Source organism: Uloborus diversus, chromosome 3 (genome assembly GCF_026930045.1).
Source record: "Uloborus diversus isolate 005 chromosome 3, Udiv.v.3.1, whole genome shotgun sequence".
Classification (NCBI taxonomy): domain Eukaryota; kingdom Metazoa; phylum Arthropoda; class Arachnida; order Araneae; family Uloboridae; genus Uloborus; species Uloborus diversus.
The window spans coordinates 81,507,243-81,525,325 of NC_072733.1; the positions used below are offsets into that span (position 1 = coordinate 81,507,243).

General features: G+C 33.1%; 1 protein-coding gene across 1 annotated transcript in view; it reads left to right on the plus strand.

The window, feature by feature from the left end:
* LOC129218325 (histone-lysine N-trimethyltransferase SMYD5-like) overlaps positions 1-18,083 on the plus strand; it is a 130,528-nt gene that overhangs the window by 27,453 nt on the left and 84,992 nt on the right. The window contains exon 2 of the mRNA XM_054852561.1: positions 970-1,218. Within this exon, the coding sequence (XP_054708536.1) occupies positions 970-1,218 (249 nt within the window). The remainder of the gene's footprint in view (positions 1-969; positions 1,219-18,083) is intronic.

Consider the following 18,083-nt stretch of genomic DNA (forward strand, 5'->3'; position numbering starts at 1 on the left):
TGTTTTGTGTATAGCATGTTTGGTCAAGCTACACAGGTCCTGTTTGCTTAATCAAACCAGCTGGTTATTAAAACCAAAATGGTACGGTCCCAATGTGGTCCTATTAACCGGAATTAACTGTATTTTATTGTCTTACATGAATACATGCTGATAAGCTTTAGTAAAAACATTCTATATGTGCTTCAATATCAATTCTGCGATCAAGTTTTCAAGCAACTGAAGAACTGTTGTAAATATCATTGAGTTTAGTTTGTGGTGTTGTGTCCCCAATTTCTTTCAAAATATTGCTTTGAATTTTCTTTCTCCATAGATAGTTCCTATTTGAGCAACATCCAAAACCCCTTCTTTGCCAACTTTATAATTTCCAACTTTACATGTTACTGCCATATCCTTGCATATGTGTATCTTTTCTTGAAAAATTTATTTTTTATAAGATAATTCTCATCAGTATTGCAATCAGAAGGGCCAGCGGTTGTCAGAGGCAGATCATTGCCAAGGTAGTGTTTACTGACATTTTACTATATAAATCTTCATTAGCAAACAAAAACACTTCCTCACTACTCAAAATCAAAACACTTTCGTTATTCTTATCACCTTCCGAATCCTTTTCAGATATCTGTTTTAAACATTCAAAAGCTTCCTGAATGGTTAAGACTGCAGTGCAGTGATTTTTTTTACATATACAGAATAAAAATAATTCCAAAATGTCTTCCAGCTTTTCACTGTAATATTTCTGTTGTTCACACTGTTACGAATGCTTTGTAGCCTTGTATGCAATTTCTAACTTTGGATGGTTAATCTTCTAAAATGATTAACCCTAAGCCCGCAGGCTTAGGGTTGAGACCCTGTACTACATCATGTGTGCTAAACATAACATTTGATTTTATAGGCAAGTAAAATTAAATAAATATTGGAGTTACATTTTTGCTGTAATGTTAAATTAAGTCAATACATTTTTCTTTTCTTTAGGGAAAAGGTCTATTCGCTTTGAGAAAATTCAATTTTGGAGATGTAATTTTTGAGGAGCGTCCCTTAGTATGTGCACAATTTTTATGGAATCAAGCCTATGGCTATCTTGCATGTGACTTTTGCATGAAACCTTTGGAAACTGCACAAGAGAATATTAGAAGATTATCAGGAAATCCAGATCTCTGTCTCCCACATCCTGAATGCTGTGCTACAAGAAAAGATGAATATGTTGAATGCACATATTGTGAAGTAAGTTTTTTTTTTTTTTTCCTCTTCCGTTTGTCTTAGATGCAGACAAATCACTGCTCTAGTTTTGGGTAGTTTTCAAAAGGTGGGAACAAAAAAGTTGAAGCAATTTTTTAAAAATTCAAATTTGACATAAATTTTGTTTTTATTACATTGTATGTACACCTAGAATCAGGGTTGGGTTTTGGACTGTCCAAAACTGGTTTAAGACAGGACAGGTGGTTTACCATCTAAAACTGTCCAAAAGTGCTTAACTGTCTCAAACTATGCTAAAGCTAAAGGGGTGTAATCTAATCAATTTGTATTTATTGTAATATTTGTAATGCATAAATATAGACTTTGATGAGGTTTAATTAATGAGTATTTGATAATATTATTCCCCAAAATGTTCATTTAAAAAATATTTTACTTAAAAAAATTGACAATACCTATTACATAAAAACTTTCTTATGTAACAGTTGGTAGAGTTATGAAAGGAAATTCACAGTGCTACCAAAGGCAACTGATTTCAGTTCCATTTATAACTCAAAGGAATGTTATTAAATGTGCAATATTCTGGTACGAAAAAAAAAGCTTAACTTTTTAAATGGTTTTTGCAAAAAAGTTTTACATGATGTTTTAACGAAAATTATTTTTTAAATCATGGATTAAAGAACAAGAAATTGATGATTAAACACTTAATTATAAAACTTGTGCTTTCTTTTTTTAGTTCATATTTTTAATATAATACATTCTGTAACTACAAAAAAAAAATGTAATTTATTGCATTTATGTCAATTATTGCACTATATTTTCAACACTTTCTTTGGCAGACATGTATAAATGTCGAAAAATTTGGTTAATGAAAAAAAAAAAACCTCCTGCATACAAATTGAAATTTTTAATGAAGAATTTAATTTCTACATAACTAGATTAAAATCAGCTGCATAAATAGGTTATATATATATTTATACTTGAATGTTCACATTGAATAAATATATTAAATAGTAAAAACAATAAATAATTTTGATACATTTTGTTCTGTTTTTGATATTTTCTCACAAAATATAATTTCTCCAAAAAAATATTTTTCCACGGGACACAAGAGTTTTGAACAGGATGGTAAAAACCCTTTCCAACCCTTCTTTCATTTGCACACATGCATAAACATAGGGAAATTTGGCTACTATTATCAAAAAAATAAATAAACTCATGCATACAAATTGAAATTTTAATTAAGAATTCAACTTCTATGTAACTAGATTAAAATCAGCTGCATAAATAAGTTGAATGTTCTTATTGAATAAATATTCAATATAAAACATTACTTTGATACATTTTATTCTGTTTTTAATGTTTTATCACAAAATACAATTTTTCTAAAAATATAGTTTTGGACAGAAGGATTTTGGACAGGACTGTAAAAACCCTTTTATTTATCTTTATTTTCCCATTTCCGAAAATTTTATTTTTGTTTATTTCATTCCTTGGTGTTTTTTCTTTCATTCAGCTTTTCCTTTCTTGTGGTTCACAGTTATTGACATTTTCTTTTTAATTAAGCTTTGGCTTAATCTTTGTCCAATTGAATTCATTCTTTCGGCTTTCTGTACCTCAGAGAGAGCTATTGGCCTTTGTTTGCATTCCTATTGGTTCTTTATCGGTTTATAATTTTCTCATTGGTGTTTGGCTAATCGGCTATTTTGGTCTTTTAAGCTGTATGCTTATCTGCTCTTGGCTTTTGTCGGATGTCTTTTCATCCATAAGCTCATTACTTTTTGCATTGAAAAAGGCGTTCCCTGTAACGCCGAAACACGTGTCTGCTGGAGGTGGGCAATGTTGTTCTTTTTAATAATCCATTCATCTGAGGATCGTTCATTCTTTTGATCCGTTCATTTGAACAACTTTGTTCGTTTAAAAAAGTTGTAAAGAAATGTTTATTGAAATTAAATATCTTTAAAGTCTTATAAACCACTTCTTGGGGGGCTGATACGGAGTTTCTTTTAAGATTCCAGGGTTCGTACGCCCTTGAAAAACCTTGAAAAGTGCTTGAAAAAAAAAAGTTCATTTTCAAGTGCTTGAATACCTTGAAAAAGTTTCAAAACCTTGAAAAAGTTTCTTAGTGCTTAAATTCTCTCAAAAATCAACGAATTGTGCTTAGAAGTTTTAAAAAAGTATTTCACCAATGCAATTTTCTGAACATGTGTTCAGTATGCAAAATCGCGAAAAATTGCTTCCGTGTTTGGGATTTCAATCCTTTTGCATCTTGTAAATATTTTGATGTTTTTTACAACCGAAAGATATTTTGACATATGGTACCTTAGATTAGTTTATTTGTTGTTTGATTTCATTAATTAACAAAGAAATTAATTTGGAAACCATGACAACATTGAACTTACTCGGGTTTCGCGGAAAATTGCTCTTGTGTTTGAAATTTCAATCTTTTTGCATCCTGCAAATATTTAAATATTTTGACTAATCAAATGTTAGTTTTGCATATGCTACCTTAGATTAGTATATTTTTTGTTTAATTTTAATAAAAAAACAAATAAATTTATTTCATGGGAAACATGCCACGTCGAACGAACTCAGACTTTGTGAAAAATTGCTTCTCGTGTTTGAAATTTCAATCTTTTTGCATCTTGCAAATATTTAAATATATTCACTAATCAGATGTTATTTTCATATTTGCTACCGTAGATTAGCATATTTTATGTTTAATTTCAGTAAAATATAAGTTTATTTTATGGGAAACATGACAACATTAAACTTAATTCGCGAAAATTTGCTTCCCTTGTTTGAGATTTCAATCCGTTTGCATTTTGTAAATATTTTTATATTTTTGGCAATTAGTAGTTATTTTGACACTGCTACATCAGATCAGCTTATTTTATTTTTTATTTTAATAACTAAAGAGTTAAAGAATTTATTACCTTGATCTTGTTTAATTATTTGCTTATTTATTTTTGCAATTTTGAATGATTATCTTTACCTAATTTTTGGTCATAACAGATTTTTTAAAAAAAAATTTAAATTTCAGCAGTTGAGCACCTAACAAATTAACTTAAAGTTTGTATTTTAAACATAAAGTTGATTTATATAATTTTATTAATAAGTACATCATTTTTTTATGTCTGCTAAAATAAATAAGGTGTATAACAGGGGTGGTTGTGTTATGATTATTCACTTGAAATCCAGTAGTGTTCGTTTTTATGCTTTTATCTCCAATTTTCTCCTTTTCCTCAAATGTTCAAAATTACTACTTTATTAAGGTTTTGGGTACTTGGAGCTTACTGAAAGAGGCTTTAATCAGCAAAGGGGTAGATAGCTTAAGGAGGGTTATTCATCTTCATTTGGATCTAATAAATTGACCAGTACCAGCCTAGCTAGGCCCAGTGCCTGTTGCTGGTTATCAACAGGCACTGGGCATGGTATTTCTATGCAGAATATTTTGACTTAATAAACTATTTTATGAATTGTATGCATAGCAAAAGCTATTGTTGTACATATGTATATTCAAGTAATAGGGGTCTTAGTTTTAAAAATTATTCCTCCCCCCCCTTGCCCCATTTTGCTCTTTGAAACTTTCAGGTAATTTTTTTATGAACTCACAAATCACAATTACACCTGAATATTATTGCCTTTCTAAATTTAAATTCTAATTTCAACAATAACCCATTTTTTCCCAAAATAAAACTACTTTTATCATAATATATGTCAACTTCTTGTGAATCTTTTCAATTTCGAAATATGGCTCTATAAATCTGAACTTGCACATTTATTGTCTATTGCAAGTTAATCAATTAAAGCTGAATAGGCTCAAGTTTGCATTCAGATTATTTATCACTGCTTAAGCTGCGTTTGTATATTTTGAGGTGTAGAGACTGTACTGTGGACTTTCATAAACTTTTCTTACTTCCTATTTTTTAAATTTACTCGAGGACAGTTGAAATGCCTTATTGGCTGAACAGCTAATAAATACATACGAATAATTGATTTGCATACTTATAAATGATTTGCAAACCTAATATTTTTAGAACTTAATAGTGCAAACTGAAATAACTTTCTGGGTAGTGTTTTGTCCTAACCGCCCTTATATTGTAATAAACCACTGTATAGATATTGGAAATAAATGTTGAAACCGGGGGGGGGGGGGGGGGGGGGGGGGGGGAGTGACTTCAAAAACTCCTCTCTGGCAATGCCATTGAACTTGGGTATTTTAGTTTCTTCCCATAAAAGTTAAAAGCACTTATGAAAAAATTTTTTTTAAGTATTAATTAGCTGATTCTAGAAAATATACAAACCTCTGACTGCTGCAACCTTTGAAAAACCTCAAAATTAAACCTCTTGGTATCTGCTTCTCTTTATGACCAAACTTTTCAAACATTTTCAGAAAAACTTTCAACGCAGTAGATTTTTCACCAAAGTGTCTCTCGTTGTAGAAAAAGCAATTTTGTTTTCCTTTACTTTTTTGTATTATTGCCTTATTTCTATGTGTTTGTAGTAAATGAAATCTGCATACAATATTTTTAGTACAAATTTATGATATTGCCTTGAAAACAAAATTTTTTACCTTGAAAAGTACTTGAAAAGTGCTTGAATTTTTTTCTGCCTAAAGGGTATGAACCCTGGATTCTACTCGGCTCTGATATACACAAAACTTGACTGTTAATGTCAAATTTATGGTACTGCAGCAAAAAGCTATCTCAAAGCGCTGGATCCAATACATAATCGGGCACTGCACATCTGTACAGGTGCCTTCCAAACCTCGCCTTTCAACGCAGTCTTCATTTTCTTGCTCATGAACAGTCTATAAACAATAGACATCTCAAAGTCTCCTTAAATATTTACTTCAAAACAAAACCTTACACTAATCTCCCTTTATGCCTCCATATTTTCAATCCATCTAATACTGTCTTATTTCTGCATCGTCCATCGGTGACCCGAACATTTGGGATCTGAATGCGACGGGTGCTCTCAGACTTGCGGCTATCAGATTTCAATACTCTCAACACAATAGAACCAATTAAATCATGGTGCAAAGTAGTTGCTTCTACAATAAAAGACCTCTATATATTCCCCAAAGAAACTACCTCCAATACGGTTTACCAACAAATCTTTAATGATATTAAAAGCAAATATTCTGCATACAAAGACATTTTCACTGTCTTTGTATGCAGAATATTTGCTTCACTGAAGCAGAATTTTCAGTGACGGATCAAAAGCAAGCTATCACGTCAGCTTTTCTGCAATAATTAACGGTCAAGATATGGCGGATAAATTAAACCCATCTTGCTCGGAATACGCGTCAGAAATAAAAGCTATACTTACATCTTTTCAATCAATATCCCAATCTAACCACAAAAAAGGTGATATAAACTGACTCAAAGAGTTCATTGGAAGCCATCACTCACTGCAGTAATGATAGCCACTTTATAGTCATTCAGTCCTATCAGTTATACAAAAGTCTTAAGCAAAATAGTTTTCAAGTTCTCTTTTGTTGGATCCCTGGTCATGTAGGCATTGCAGGCAATGAAGCAGCGGATTCAGCTGCCAGAGCCGCAAGTATCCTCATCTATTATAGTGTCCATTTGGATGGTATTAAAAGCTCCATTTCTTAATGTCTCAACACATATTGGCAGCAGATCTGGAATCTTGAAATACAAAATTAATTGCATTTGATCCAGTCCTCGACTAAAGGTTTCAGATTATTGCAGCTCAACACAGGAGAGAACAAGTTTTAATAAACCATCTTCGCATTGGTCATACCAGATTCACCCATAAATACCTCTTATGATGCAAACAAGCTCCAGCATGCTTTTAATATTAAGTAAATCAGACTGTGTTACATATTTTAAGTAACTGTCCAAGTTTTAATCAAATACGTTTTAAATATTTTAATGATTTTAATCCAGCTTTGGGAGTGTTGCTGGGAGACTCCCCCCATCCCAAGTTATTCATATTCCTACAGGAGATTGGCTTCTACTTTTTAATTTAATGTTTGTCTCGTCATTATGTGATTTTGTCATTTTCTCATATTTCAAGGTTCATTTTCAAGATATTGTTTCACCCATTTTTTCATAATTTATACCTCCTTTAAATGTTTTTTTTATGTCTGCGTGGTTTTAATGACTTTCTATTTTAAATTACTTAAAGTATTATGCCTTTTACTATAAAATATGTTTACTTTTACCATTTCCTGACTTTATACTTGAATGAAAAATAAATAGTATAAAATGAATTGTTTGGCGCAATATAGTCCTTAAGGGCTCTTGTGCCATCAAAATCAAATAAACCAAACCAATCAACCTAAAAAAGTTGCAGGTGGTTTCTCTGCATGACATAATCATATACATTCGATATGTTTCATTAGATCAGTAATATTCTTTGAAGGAAAGATAACTAAAATTATCTAAAAGTAAGAAAATGCTAATGAAGAATGAATCAAAAAAAATTTATTCAGGTTTAGATGCATGAAATAATTAAGTTCATTTTGTAAGACATTTCTCAGTTGCCGAATGTTAAGATATGTTTTCCATTAAAAAAATTGCAGGTTCCATTTCAGCATATCAAAATTTTAAGTTAAATTTTTCCAGCTACAACACTTTATGTATACATCTAGTATTACCAATAGACCATGTATAACAAAAAAAGTAATAACAAATCGATCAGTAGCTCAACTGGAATACCTGATAGCTTAATTTAAAAAAAAAACTCACCTAAATATTAGGTAGCTTCAAAATTATTCCACAGTACCGATGAAAACACAAAAAAGTAAAAAAAACTGCACTTTTTTAAATGAGAAAGTAAATTAGACAGCAATAATCCTTGTTTAAACCTGTGGATAATTGAATGTAAAATAAGCGACTGGAAGTCGTCAAGTGAGTTAAAAATAAAACCAAATCAACTTAGATGGTAGTTGATATGGATGTTACGAAAAACAAAAGGATGGTCAGAAAAGTGATAAAAGGTATTTTTTGAAATAATTTTGGCAACAGAGAGCGTGATAAGGATTTTAGCAATTGCGTGAGACAGGAAGTGGACATTTTGTTAGTAGCCCAAACAAGTTACACAAAACATTACTAATGGATAAATTGGGAAATTGCAAATGATCTGCAACAGTTCAAGAAAAATAATAAATAAAAAGCAGAAAGTAAAGAGGTTCGAAATCAGTGGCGGATGGGGCCGGCGTGTAGCCGGGCAAATGCCCGGTGGGCCGCCTCGGTTTGGGCCGCATTAAATCTTTCAATTGAATAGTACAAAAAAAAAAAACCTTTTTTTTTTTTCATTTTTTTTTCTTAAAAAACTAGTGACAAAAATCTGTCGCCTAGAAGATGCGAAATCAAACCACTTTGCGACATTGGAAAATCTAAAATTGGTTCACTCATTTTTGTAAACGGATTTCAAATCTTTGTAAAAATCTTAGGAAGACCCTTGCTTTCTTTAAAAAAAAAAAAAACTGGCGCCTCGTACATGACGAAAGCCTTCTTTTTCTTCCCTTGTGGACCGGCCCACCATGCACTCAGTGCCAGACTAAGCAATCGATTAGCACCCCACCTCATTAGCCCTTTCATTGATGATAGCCGATAACCATTTCACGGCCATCTGTGTACTGGGTACGGGACAGGGACCAGTACAGGAACACTACTTGGGACGGGACGGCAAAAGGAGTTTTCTGAACGGAAACAGCTGTTTTTCATTCGAAGATGCAATGAGAGAGGTATTTTTCCGAGAGTGAAGCCTAAGGCTGAAGGGTCGGGATTGTTTCCTGGAATTCGTTTCTGTAATTTTTGCTTTAGGGTAACTGAGGATTATACCACACCTACCACTTCCTTTTTTATGGCTTTGTGAATAAAAGGGATTCGCGCGTTGAAACTTGTAGGCACTGGCAATCTATTCATTTTTTCTCCAGTTTCGAGGCAACAGGACTGAAAAATGATGGAGTCATTTGTAACACGTTTTAGCTGTAATTAAAAATCCTTTTAAAGTTATAATGAAATTGAAATTCATTTTGATGATTCAAACAAAGGATTTTGAAGAGCAAGTTTGGTTCGTAAAAAAATTTACTTATTTCTAAAACTTTTACTTTAGTTATCCGTTACCGCTTTTAATTTGTAAAAATGTTTTGGGGACTTTGTTATTTATAGTATCATTTCCAGGGCCGGATTTACATTTTAGTTGAAAGCTGTTGCTTATAACGAAAAGTTGTGTATTGTCGTTCCTAAAAAAAAATGGAAATACTTGAAAAAAATCAATTTCATTTTCAAAGGCTTGAAATTTTGCAAAAATGTGGCTACAAGCCTTGAATTTTAAAATTTCGTAACAAATTGGAGTTGATAAGGGGAAGGAGTGCCAAAATTTGTTAAATTCAGTGTGTGCTTCAATGTATGTTCGTCAAAGTATGCTTCAATTTTATTTCTTACTAAGAGTATAAATTATGAATTGTTCAAATAAACAGTATGTTACTCTCTTGCTACCTATTTTCTAAGTGTGTACCCTATTTCTATTAATTTGTAGATGGGTTGCAGAGGTGATTAAAAACTAGCTGTATCGAAAGTCCATGAGCGCAAGTAACAATGCATTATCCTTTCTCCTCGCTCGCTCTATCTGTCTGTCGACTGCCTCATCGATGTGTCGACCCCTAAAAAAATTTTACTGTGTATTATCTCAACTTGCAAGAGTACATAATTTAAAAAAGTTTTGTTTGCCTACTTTTACCCCGAATATTTTTGATTCCAGTCTTCCTTTATATGGCTTCAAACTGCAGAATTTTACTATATATTTTTTTTCTTCCAAAATTCCCTCTGGGGGAACCCCCGGAACCCCTAAATTGGGAGCCCTGCATCATTCTCTCGATGCTATTCCCCTTCTTAAGGGAAATCCAAAAAGGCAGGCAACGCACATTAAAAAAACACACACACACACAAAAAAAAGAAAGGAAGGAATTAAGAAAATAATGCATAACTTTATGTGTCTCAGGGGAAAAGACAAATATAGAGCAAAAAAAGTAATAATAATCATTAATTTAAAAAAAAAACACTTTAGTATTTCCTCTTTCACCACCGACAAAGTGGTCCGGATTACAAAAAGGGTCCCATACCTGAAATAACTTAAGGCCCCGTTAAGTCTAAATCCGGCCCTGATCATAAATGTTTTAGAAATAGTAACAAAACTGGCTTTATATGCTAGTCTATGTAATTATTCTTCATTCCCTTTTTAATATGGGATCTTCCAAACCACTCCTCTTGTTAATATTACCAAAGATCGTCTACAAACTGAGTTTAAAAAAAAAAAAACTTGTATAAAAGTTTCCAGGGGAGGGTCCCCCACCTCTCCTTTTCGCCAGCATCATTCAAGATTGGCCAATTTTGATAAATAAGGAGTCATTCGTTTCGTAATTGAGACCCGGGTAACATAGGCTATATTTTTGCAGACTTCAGCAATAGGAAAATTTAATTTAACCTTATACATCCTGATTTTAACCAATTTCATTCCTTTCTCTTTTTAGCACGGGTTTTAAATAAATATAACAAAACCTGCAACCATTCTACGGAAAAAACATCATTAGGTAAAGAACAATTTAGGTGTTGATTATTATTATATTCTTATTAAGTAAGAGCAATCTTTTCTAATCTAAATTCTCTACCAGTTTTATGTAGTAACACTGTAATTTAATTTATCTTTCATGTGTTTCAAATTAAGATGCTTGCTTGCAGGTATATAGTGCTCAAGCTATTGTATTATTCGTTTTCACCCGACTACGGCAAAGTCAAAAGAAAGGGTTATGATTTTCGCAGTCTATGTATGTTTGTATTTACGGTTGTTCATAGGCGTCGGAACCGGGGGAGCTGAGGGAGCTTGAGCTCCCCCTGGAATATTTCAGACCGGCTTAGCTCCCCCGGAAAATTCTTACACTGCTGCTTTTGCCGTACATTGTTTACCTCAAACCTGATTTCAAAAATGTGATCTGCCTTTTTTTGGGAATGTCGGAATTTCTACCCAATGAGCAACAAAAGCAGTGAGCAGAGGGAGTGGTCATTACACTTGAATTCACCTTCACCTTTTTTTTTCACTGTTTAAACACTCTTGATTGCCGAAATGCGGGAAAGTGGACTCAACTCCACGGCCTGCGAAAATCAGTACCAGTCAGAGGCGTAGCGTAACCAAACATTTTTTTGGGGGTTGTCGGGGCACCAGAGCCATTGGTTTGCTACCCCCCCCCCCCCCCGGCCAGTTTTTCAGAAATGGCGTCACCAATTTCATATTACTAATGAAAAAAAAAAGCAGAAAGGAAACCTTTACGATCTTAAGAACATGTAATAGAAATGATAAGTGAACAAATAGAATAAAAGTGTCAAAAAAGAGTTTTTCTGCAAAATCTGAAAGCAAATGCAATCTCTGAATATTATTTAGGAACATCCAAGCAAGGTTATGCATTATGATTTACCTCTGAAGAGCGCTGAAACAGGACGTTTCGAACATTTTTTAACAAAAAGAAAGTATTCAGTGTTTAGTACAAATCCACGACAAGCGTCAGTCAAGTAAAAAATGAATACGTAAATAAACATAACTTCATAAGGGCTGCCGGCATTTTTAAATTTCTTTTTTTCTTTCTTTCTTTTTTTTTTTTTTTTTTTTTGTAAAAATATCATCATGAAAATAGTGTTTAAGTAGAGAAAAATATATGTGCCACCAAAATACATTTTAATTAGAGAAAAAGTTGAAACAGAGTAAGGCGAGATTTTAAAATGTCATGACTAGTCACACCACTGCTAGTGTGCTAGTTCTAAGTGTTTAAATACAAAAGGCGAAATTAAACAAAAATTTTATAGCGATGTTCTGGAGATATGACATCTAAAACAAAAGAAAGTGTAAAAACTAAGATATGTCTGAACTACTAAAAAATTCAAAATGTTAAAAGTTTTTTTTTTTTTTTTTTTTTTGACGGGGGCCGCAAACGCTTGTATTTCAAACAAATAAAAATATAAGGCTAGAAATTGAAAATTTCATTATGGAAAAACCGTACTACTCAAATAATTTTGGAATTGAATAGAAGCTGAGAGCGAAGATACATTGGCTTGGTTGGATAAAGCAGCGTGCTAATGAGGGAAAGGGTGGAAGTCCAAATCTGGGCCGAAAAATATCGTTTTAATGGGCTTTTGTTTTTCAGCAGAATTTTAATACAAATTTCCACTAATATGCAAAATTCTAAGCTGTATATCTGTTGTTGTTAAAATCAGGAAACAAAACATTGATTTTAAGAGGGTAAATCGAAGTTTGACTTTGCAGAAGGATAAATTTCAATTTATTTTGCTGCTTTACTACGCATTGCTTTGGTCTATAGCATCTTGAGGTTGCATTGAAATCAGAAAAATCTTCCTTTGAACTCGAATGCTTCGCGTGGGTCAACTATAGTCATCTAAAATTGCATTTCTGGAAATTCACTATTGGAAAATTGCTGAAGACGGAAGTCAACTATCATCTAAAACTGCGTTTTGACAACTAACTTCGAAAATTTTATTAATGAACTTCAACCCCCTCCACCTCCGCCAATATAATTTAAATAATCTTAAGTTTCGTTTAAGGCCTTATCTTTCAAATAATTACTGGGGTAAAGCACCCGAAAACTCACCCCTAACATCATTAAAAGTCAAATAAAATTGTTTTTTGGGCTCCAATTTATCCTCTAATTAACATCTCCGAATAATGTCTAAAACTGCGTTTTCAGAACAACAATTTTGAAAAAAATTCCAGAAAGAACCCTAAAATACCAACCTCCTTAACGTAATTAGAGAAAAAATATAAAATTTTTCAAGTTTCAATTTCGAAAAATGCCGAGGAAAACGCTCCCAGGCCACTTTTTCATCCTAGCATTAACAAAGATCATCTAGAATACATTTTTAAGACCACACAAATTAGAAAAAAACATCCTATTTTTGATTTTTGGGCTAATTTCTTTATAATTCTGGAACAAAAGATTAAGTGTCTAGCAAGCTGGGAACGATGAGTCAGTTTGGCATTTAAATATGAATAGCATGGGTGCTCCAGACATAACTTAAAAAGATTGTTAAGGTTGTTTGTACTTGTTCAAATAATTTCAACTTTCCAAAAACTTATCTCATTTTAAGTTATCTGACCCCTCAGATTATACTTTACAAAGTTACAGTTATTCTTGTTTTTTTTGCTTTTTCTAAATTACGATTTTTTTGTCACTTACAGATATATTTTCATGACAAAATTGCTACTTTTCGTCTACTATTGCAGAAAAAAAACCCCAACAATATTATTATATTAATATTTTATAGTTTCTATCAAAGACTTTTACAAAAACCTTATCTGAATTATATAATATATAACGAACACTTCATTTTAACACATTTCCAACGTTCTGTTTCTCCGCCCTCCTGTTTCATCTGTTCGCCTTTTTCTAGTTCTCAGAAAAAAAGAAATTCTTCTAAATGATACTCTGTCGAAGCCTCCCCTTTCTCCTAAAATTATTACAGAGCACCTCAAATTTTTTTTTCAAGGCTCCAATTCCCTGAAAATTACCAGAAGAGGGTTCCTGGACTGGATACCTTGCCCTCCAACAACATGGAAGATTAATGTAATGTTCCGTTTTTGGGACAACAATTTTAAAAAATTGCTGGGCCCCTAACGCCAACAAATATGATCCACAGTCGCGTGTTTTGGCGACTACAATTTCGAAAAAATTAACCAGAAGGAACCTCTGAACCTTTTCTGATAACATCATTGAAAAACGCTCTCTAGTAGGACTTCAAGTTTAAAAGTTTTCAAAGTAGAGCCCTAGTAGTGTCTTTTCCTCTGACATCATTGAAGGTTGTCTACAATTACGTTTAAGACTTCAAAATCGAAATATTGGGCGGGAGATGTAAATCGATTCGAAAAATCGATCGAGGACAATCCTTTGCGTCATATTTTCACTAAAGTCAACAAATATGGTATACAATCGCGTTTTTAAGACATTAATTTCGAAAAATTTTCAGGGAAGGTGTTCAAACCTTTTCTCCCCTTAACATTACCAAAGATCGCCTAAAAATTAGTTTTTAGAACAAGAATTCTGAAAATTTTCCGGGGGAGGATCCCCGAAACTCCTCTATTTCTACGTGCTCATCATCGAGTACTGACTGACCTTCTTTCAAAACCAGAAGTTTTATCACCTCATTCTCTCCACAAACAATTGATACAAGATAAAAAAGAGATGGAAGCTTCGAAGCTAATTTCATATGTAGAAAAAAAGTTTTAAGTCCCCCCCCCACCAATTATTTTAAGGGGCCACTGCTTCTGCCCCTTACATACCAGACACTTCTCATAATGTGTCCCAGCTCCCCCTACTTCTACAAAGTTCCTACGCCTCTGCGGTTGTTTCACCACAGCGTCAAAACTATTTATCCTATTTTGTTTTTTAATTGTAACCCGGCTAACATAGGCTACATTGACACTTACAGTCTTGAATCTTTTAAAAATATCTTCGAACGATACGAAAATCACCCATGAAACTTGGATGACTACACTGTAAAAAAAGGCCGAAGTTACTGGCTATTTCAGTGGAACGTTTCGGGATTTCGCAGGTTTTCATCCACTTCCTGAGAAAATCGAGTATATTTGTCAAACAGTTTCCTGAATTACCAAAACCTACACAAATGCAGACTTTTCACTGCTGTGAAAAATATTTTTTCGCTACCAGTTTAAAGACTGACTGAGCTTGTTTATTAAGTGTGTCGTCTTTACCATGATTACTGCCTGTCCAGACTGACTAATGTATCAGTAAGAGCGAATTAGTCAAGGATCGCTTCAGCTTTGCCAGGAGTATGCTTAGTTCTTACTTGCAGTTCTGTCGTGTCTGCTTTAATGCTTCTGGAGCTCTGTTGGTGGAGCGGCGAGGCTCCAATTAATTAATTAAAACCCACCTACCACATTCTTCTCGAAGGTTCCCGAGCCATGGCTGGCTTTAACAGAGGAGATTTCCCAATTCTTTAAAAAGTTTCAAGGACCGTTTCAGAAACGTTACTGACTTTTGGCGGAACATTTTTCTGTTTTTCACCCGGCTACGGCGAAGCCAAAAGGAAGGGTTATAGTTTTAGCAGTCTATGTATGTTTTTGTATTTACGTATTATCCACCGTAGTGCCTAAACTATTCATCCGATTTTGATAAAAAAGGTGTCAATCGATTCCCTATTATAGCCCGAGTAACATAGGCTATATTTTAACCGACTTCAAATGTAGCATGAGACGATTTATTTGCTTCTTTTTTAAAAAAATTAGCAGTCTTTGTATTTGTGTATGTTCCACTGTAGCACCTAAACTATTTATCCGACTTTCATGAATAAGGTGTCAATTGATTCGGTATTATGACCCAAGTAACGTACGCTATCAATCGACTCCAGCAATAGGAGGAGTTGATTTTACCTTGTAAAACTCGATTTTAAAGGATTTTTTTAGCGTGGGTTTTAAATAAATTTATTAATAACCCGACTAAGGAAACAAAGGGTAAGAAACAAGTTTGGTGTTGATTACTATTATAGTAATCATCTTATTAAGTAAAATCAATCTTTTATTGTTTAAATTTTCTATCAGCTTCATGTAATAGCAATAAATTAAGTTTACCATTCTTGTATATCAAACTAAAATGCTTACCGTAAATTACTCACGCTATTATTTTTTTCCATCTTAGATTAAAACGGAAAATATTTAAATAAAATAAAAGATTAAAGAACTGAATCCCGACTACGGCAAAAAAAACCTAAAAGATAAGAAACAAGGTAGGTGCTGTTTAATATCATCGTCCTATTGAGTAAAACCAGTAATTTGATAGGTTAGATGTTCCTATTTATTTAGTTCTATTGAAATCCTCTGTCACTTTCGCATTAATAACATTATAATTCAATTCATATACCGTAGTCGTGCGGTATAGTAGAACTGTAGTTGAGAACGCACGACAACGGCATTTGAATTGAATTATAATGTTATTAATGTGAAAGTGACAGAGGATTTCAATAGAACTAAATAAATAGGAATATCTAACCTATCAAATTACTGGTTTTACTCAATAGGACGATGATATTAAACAGCACCTACCTTGTTTCATATCTTTTAGGGTTTTTTTTTTTTTTGCCGTAGTCGGATTTCAGTTTTTTAATCTTTTATTTTTTAGAGCTACAATTTCCGAGGAAGTGCTCCAAACCTCTTCTCCCCTACCATTATCAAAGACAAGTAGAATGCATCTTTAAGACTGCAAATTAGAAAAAAAATTTTGTTGCGGGCCCTAGAATCACTCCTCCACGTCACATCACAAAAAGAGCGCATTGAACTCCGTTTTTAGCACTACAATTGCAGAAAAAAATCCGCCGGAAAACCTCCGAACCACCCTCCTCTGAACATTATTGGACATAATGTTTGAGTTTTGAACTTTCAATTTCGAAAAACGGGCGTGGGGAAGGAGTCGCACCCGAGCGCATAATATTACGAAAGACAGTTAGAATGCATTTCTAAGATTACACATAAAGAAAAATTTCCTGGGATATGGACCCTCAAATCTCTCCTCACTCTAACATCATCAAAAAGATCGTCTAAAACTGCATTCTTAGAGCTACAAGTTCGAAAAATAGACAGGTGAGCGACACCGAACCTTTTCAATCCTAACATAAAACTAAAGATCGTCTAAAATGCGTTTTCAAAACTAAAAATTTCAAAACATTTCCGGGGGAGAAATCCCTGGACATCCTTTACTTCGGAGTTAATACTATGCTTAAGGTTTGTTCATATCGACTTCCTTTTAAATCAGAAATCCTATACAGCCACCACAGAACAAACAGTATTTACAGAAATACCACTTTGAGGCGACGATTATGCATACATTTGTTGAGAAAAAAGCTGTAACCTTCTCAATAATTTTTACTCTTATGATAAACTTGTGTCGCCTAGTAAAAATTCCTTAAAAAATGCTCTACTGTGAGCAATAAGATGCTTTACTGTGTGTCTGTAAATTCATCGGTCGACTGATAAGATAACTTTGTTGCCTAACAGCTGCTTGTAATAGTAGTCTGTAGGGGACAATGAACACGTAAAGGCAGGGCCGCCTCCAGGGGTGGCGTAGAACCATGGCTGCCAATTTCAATTTAGGGATGAACAAAGTAAAAAAAAAAAGAAAATCTTCTCAGTATTTTAAAATTAAATAGAAGTAACAAAATACCAAGTGGAATTCCCGTGACAAAAAATATTTTCTCAACAAAATTTTGACAGAAAATGCAACCCTTGAATATTAAACCTTTAAATATTATTTAGGAACATCCACAGTTCTTTATTATAATTTACCTAACTAAAGGCAGCTGAAATTTTTCGAGACATTCTGACAAATTTAAAAAAAAAAAAAAAAATCAACCAAAAAAGTATTCAGCACATAGTAAAAACCTATGACAAATTTTAATTTAATACAAGGAATGAATAGCTAGATAATAATGGCGGTTTCATAGGGGCCGCAAAATTAATTTGGAAGAAAATCTGGTGTCCCTGAAATGTACCACATCAGTCCAAAATGTTAAAAAATATTTTAACGAATCTCAAACTCTTTACTTTCAAACAACTTGAAACATCAGGTTGGAAATTGAAAATTTCACTATGAAAAAAACCAAAGAACTAAAATGATCTCGGAAAAGATATACTGGGGGAGGTTTTTCCATAACATTTGTATCAGTAATTTAATAAAAAGATAGAGACTTAGCAAAGAATATGCGGAAGGGAGATCCAAGGTAGATTAGAAACGTGTTTAAAACTTCTATTTTGAAAGAGTGCAGGGGAAGTTTTTAAATCGGAACCCAGTCCCATCTCATATCGCCTATCGTTACCAAAGATGGCCTACAATTCGTATTTAGGAC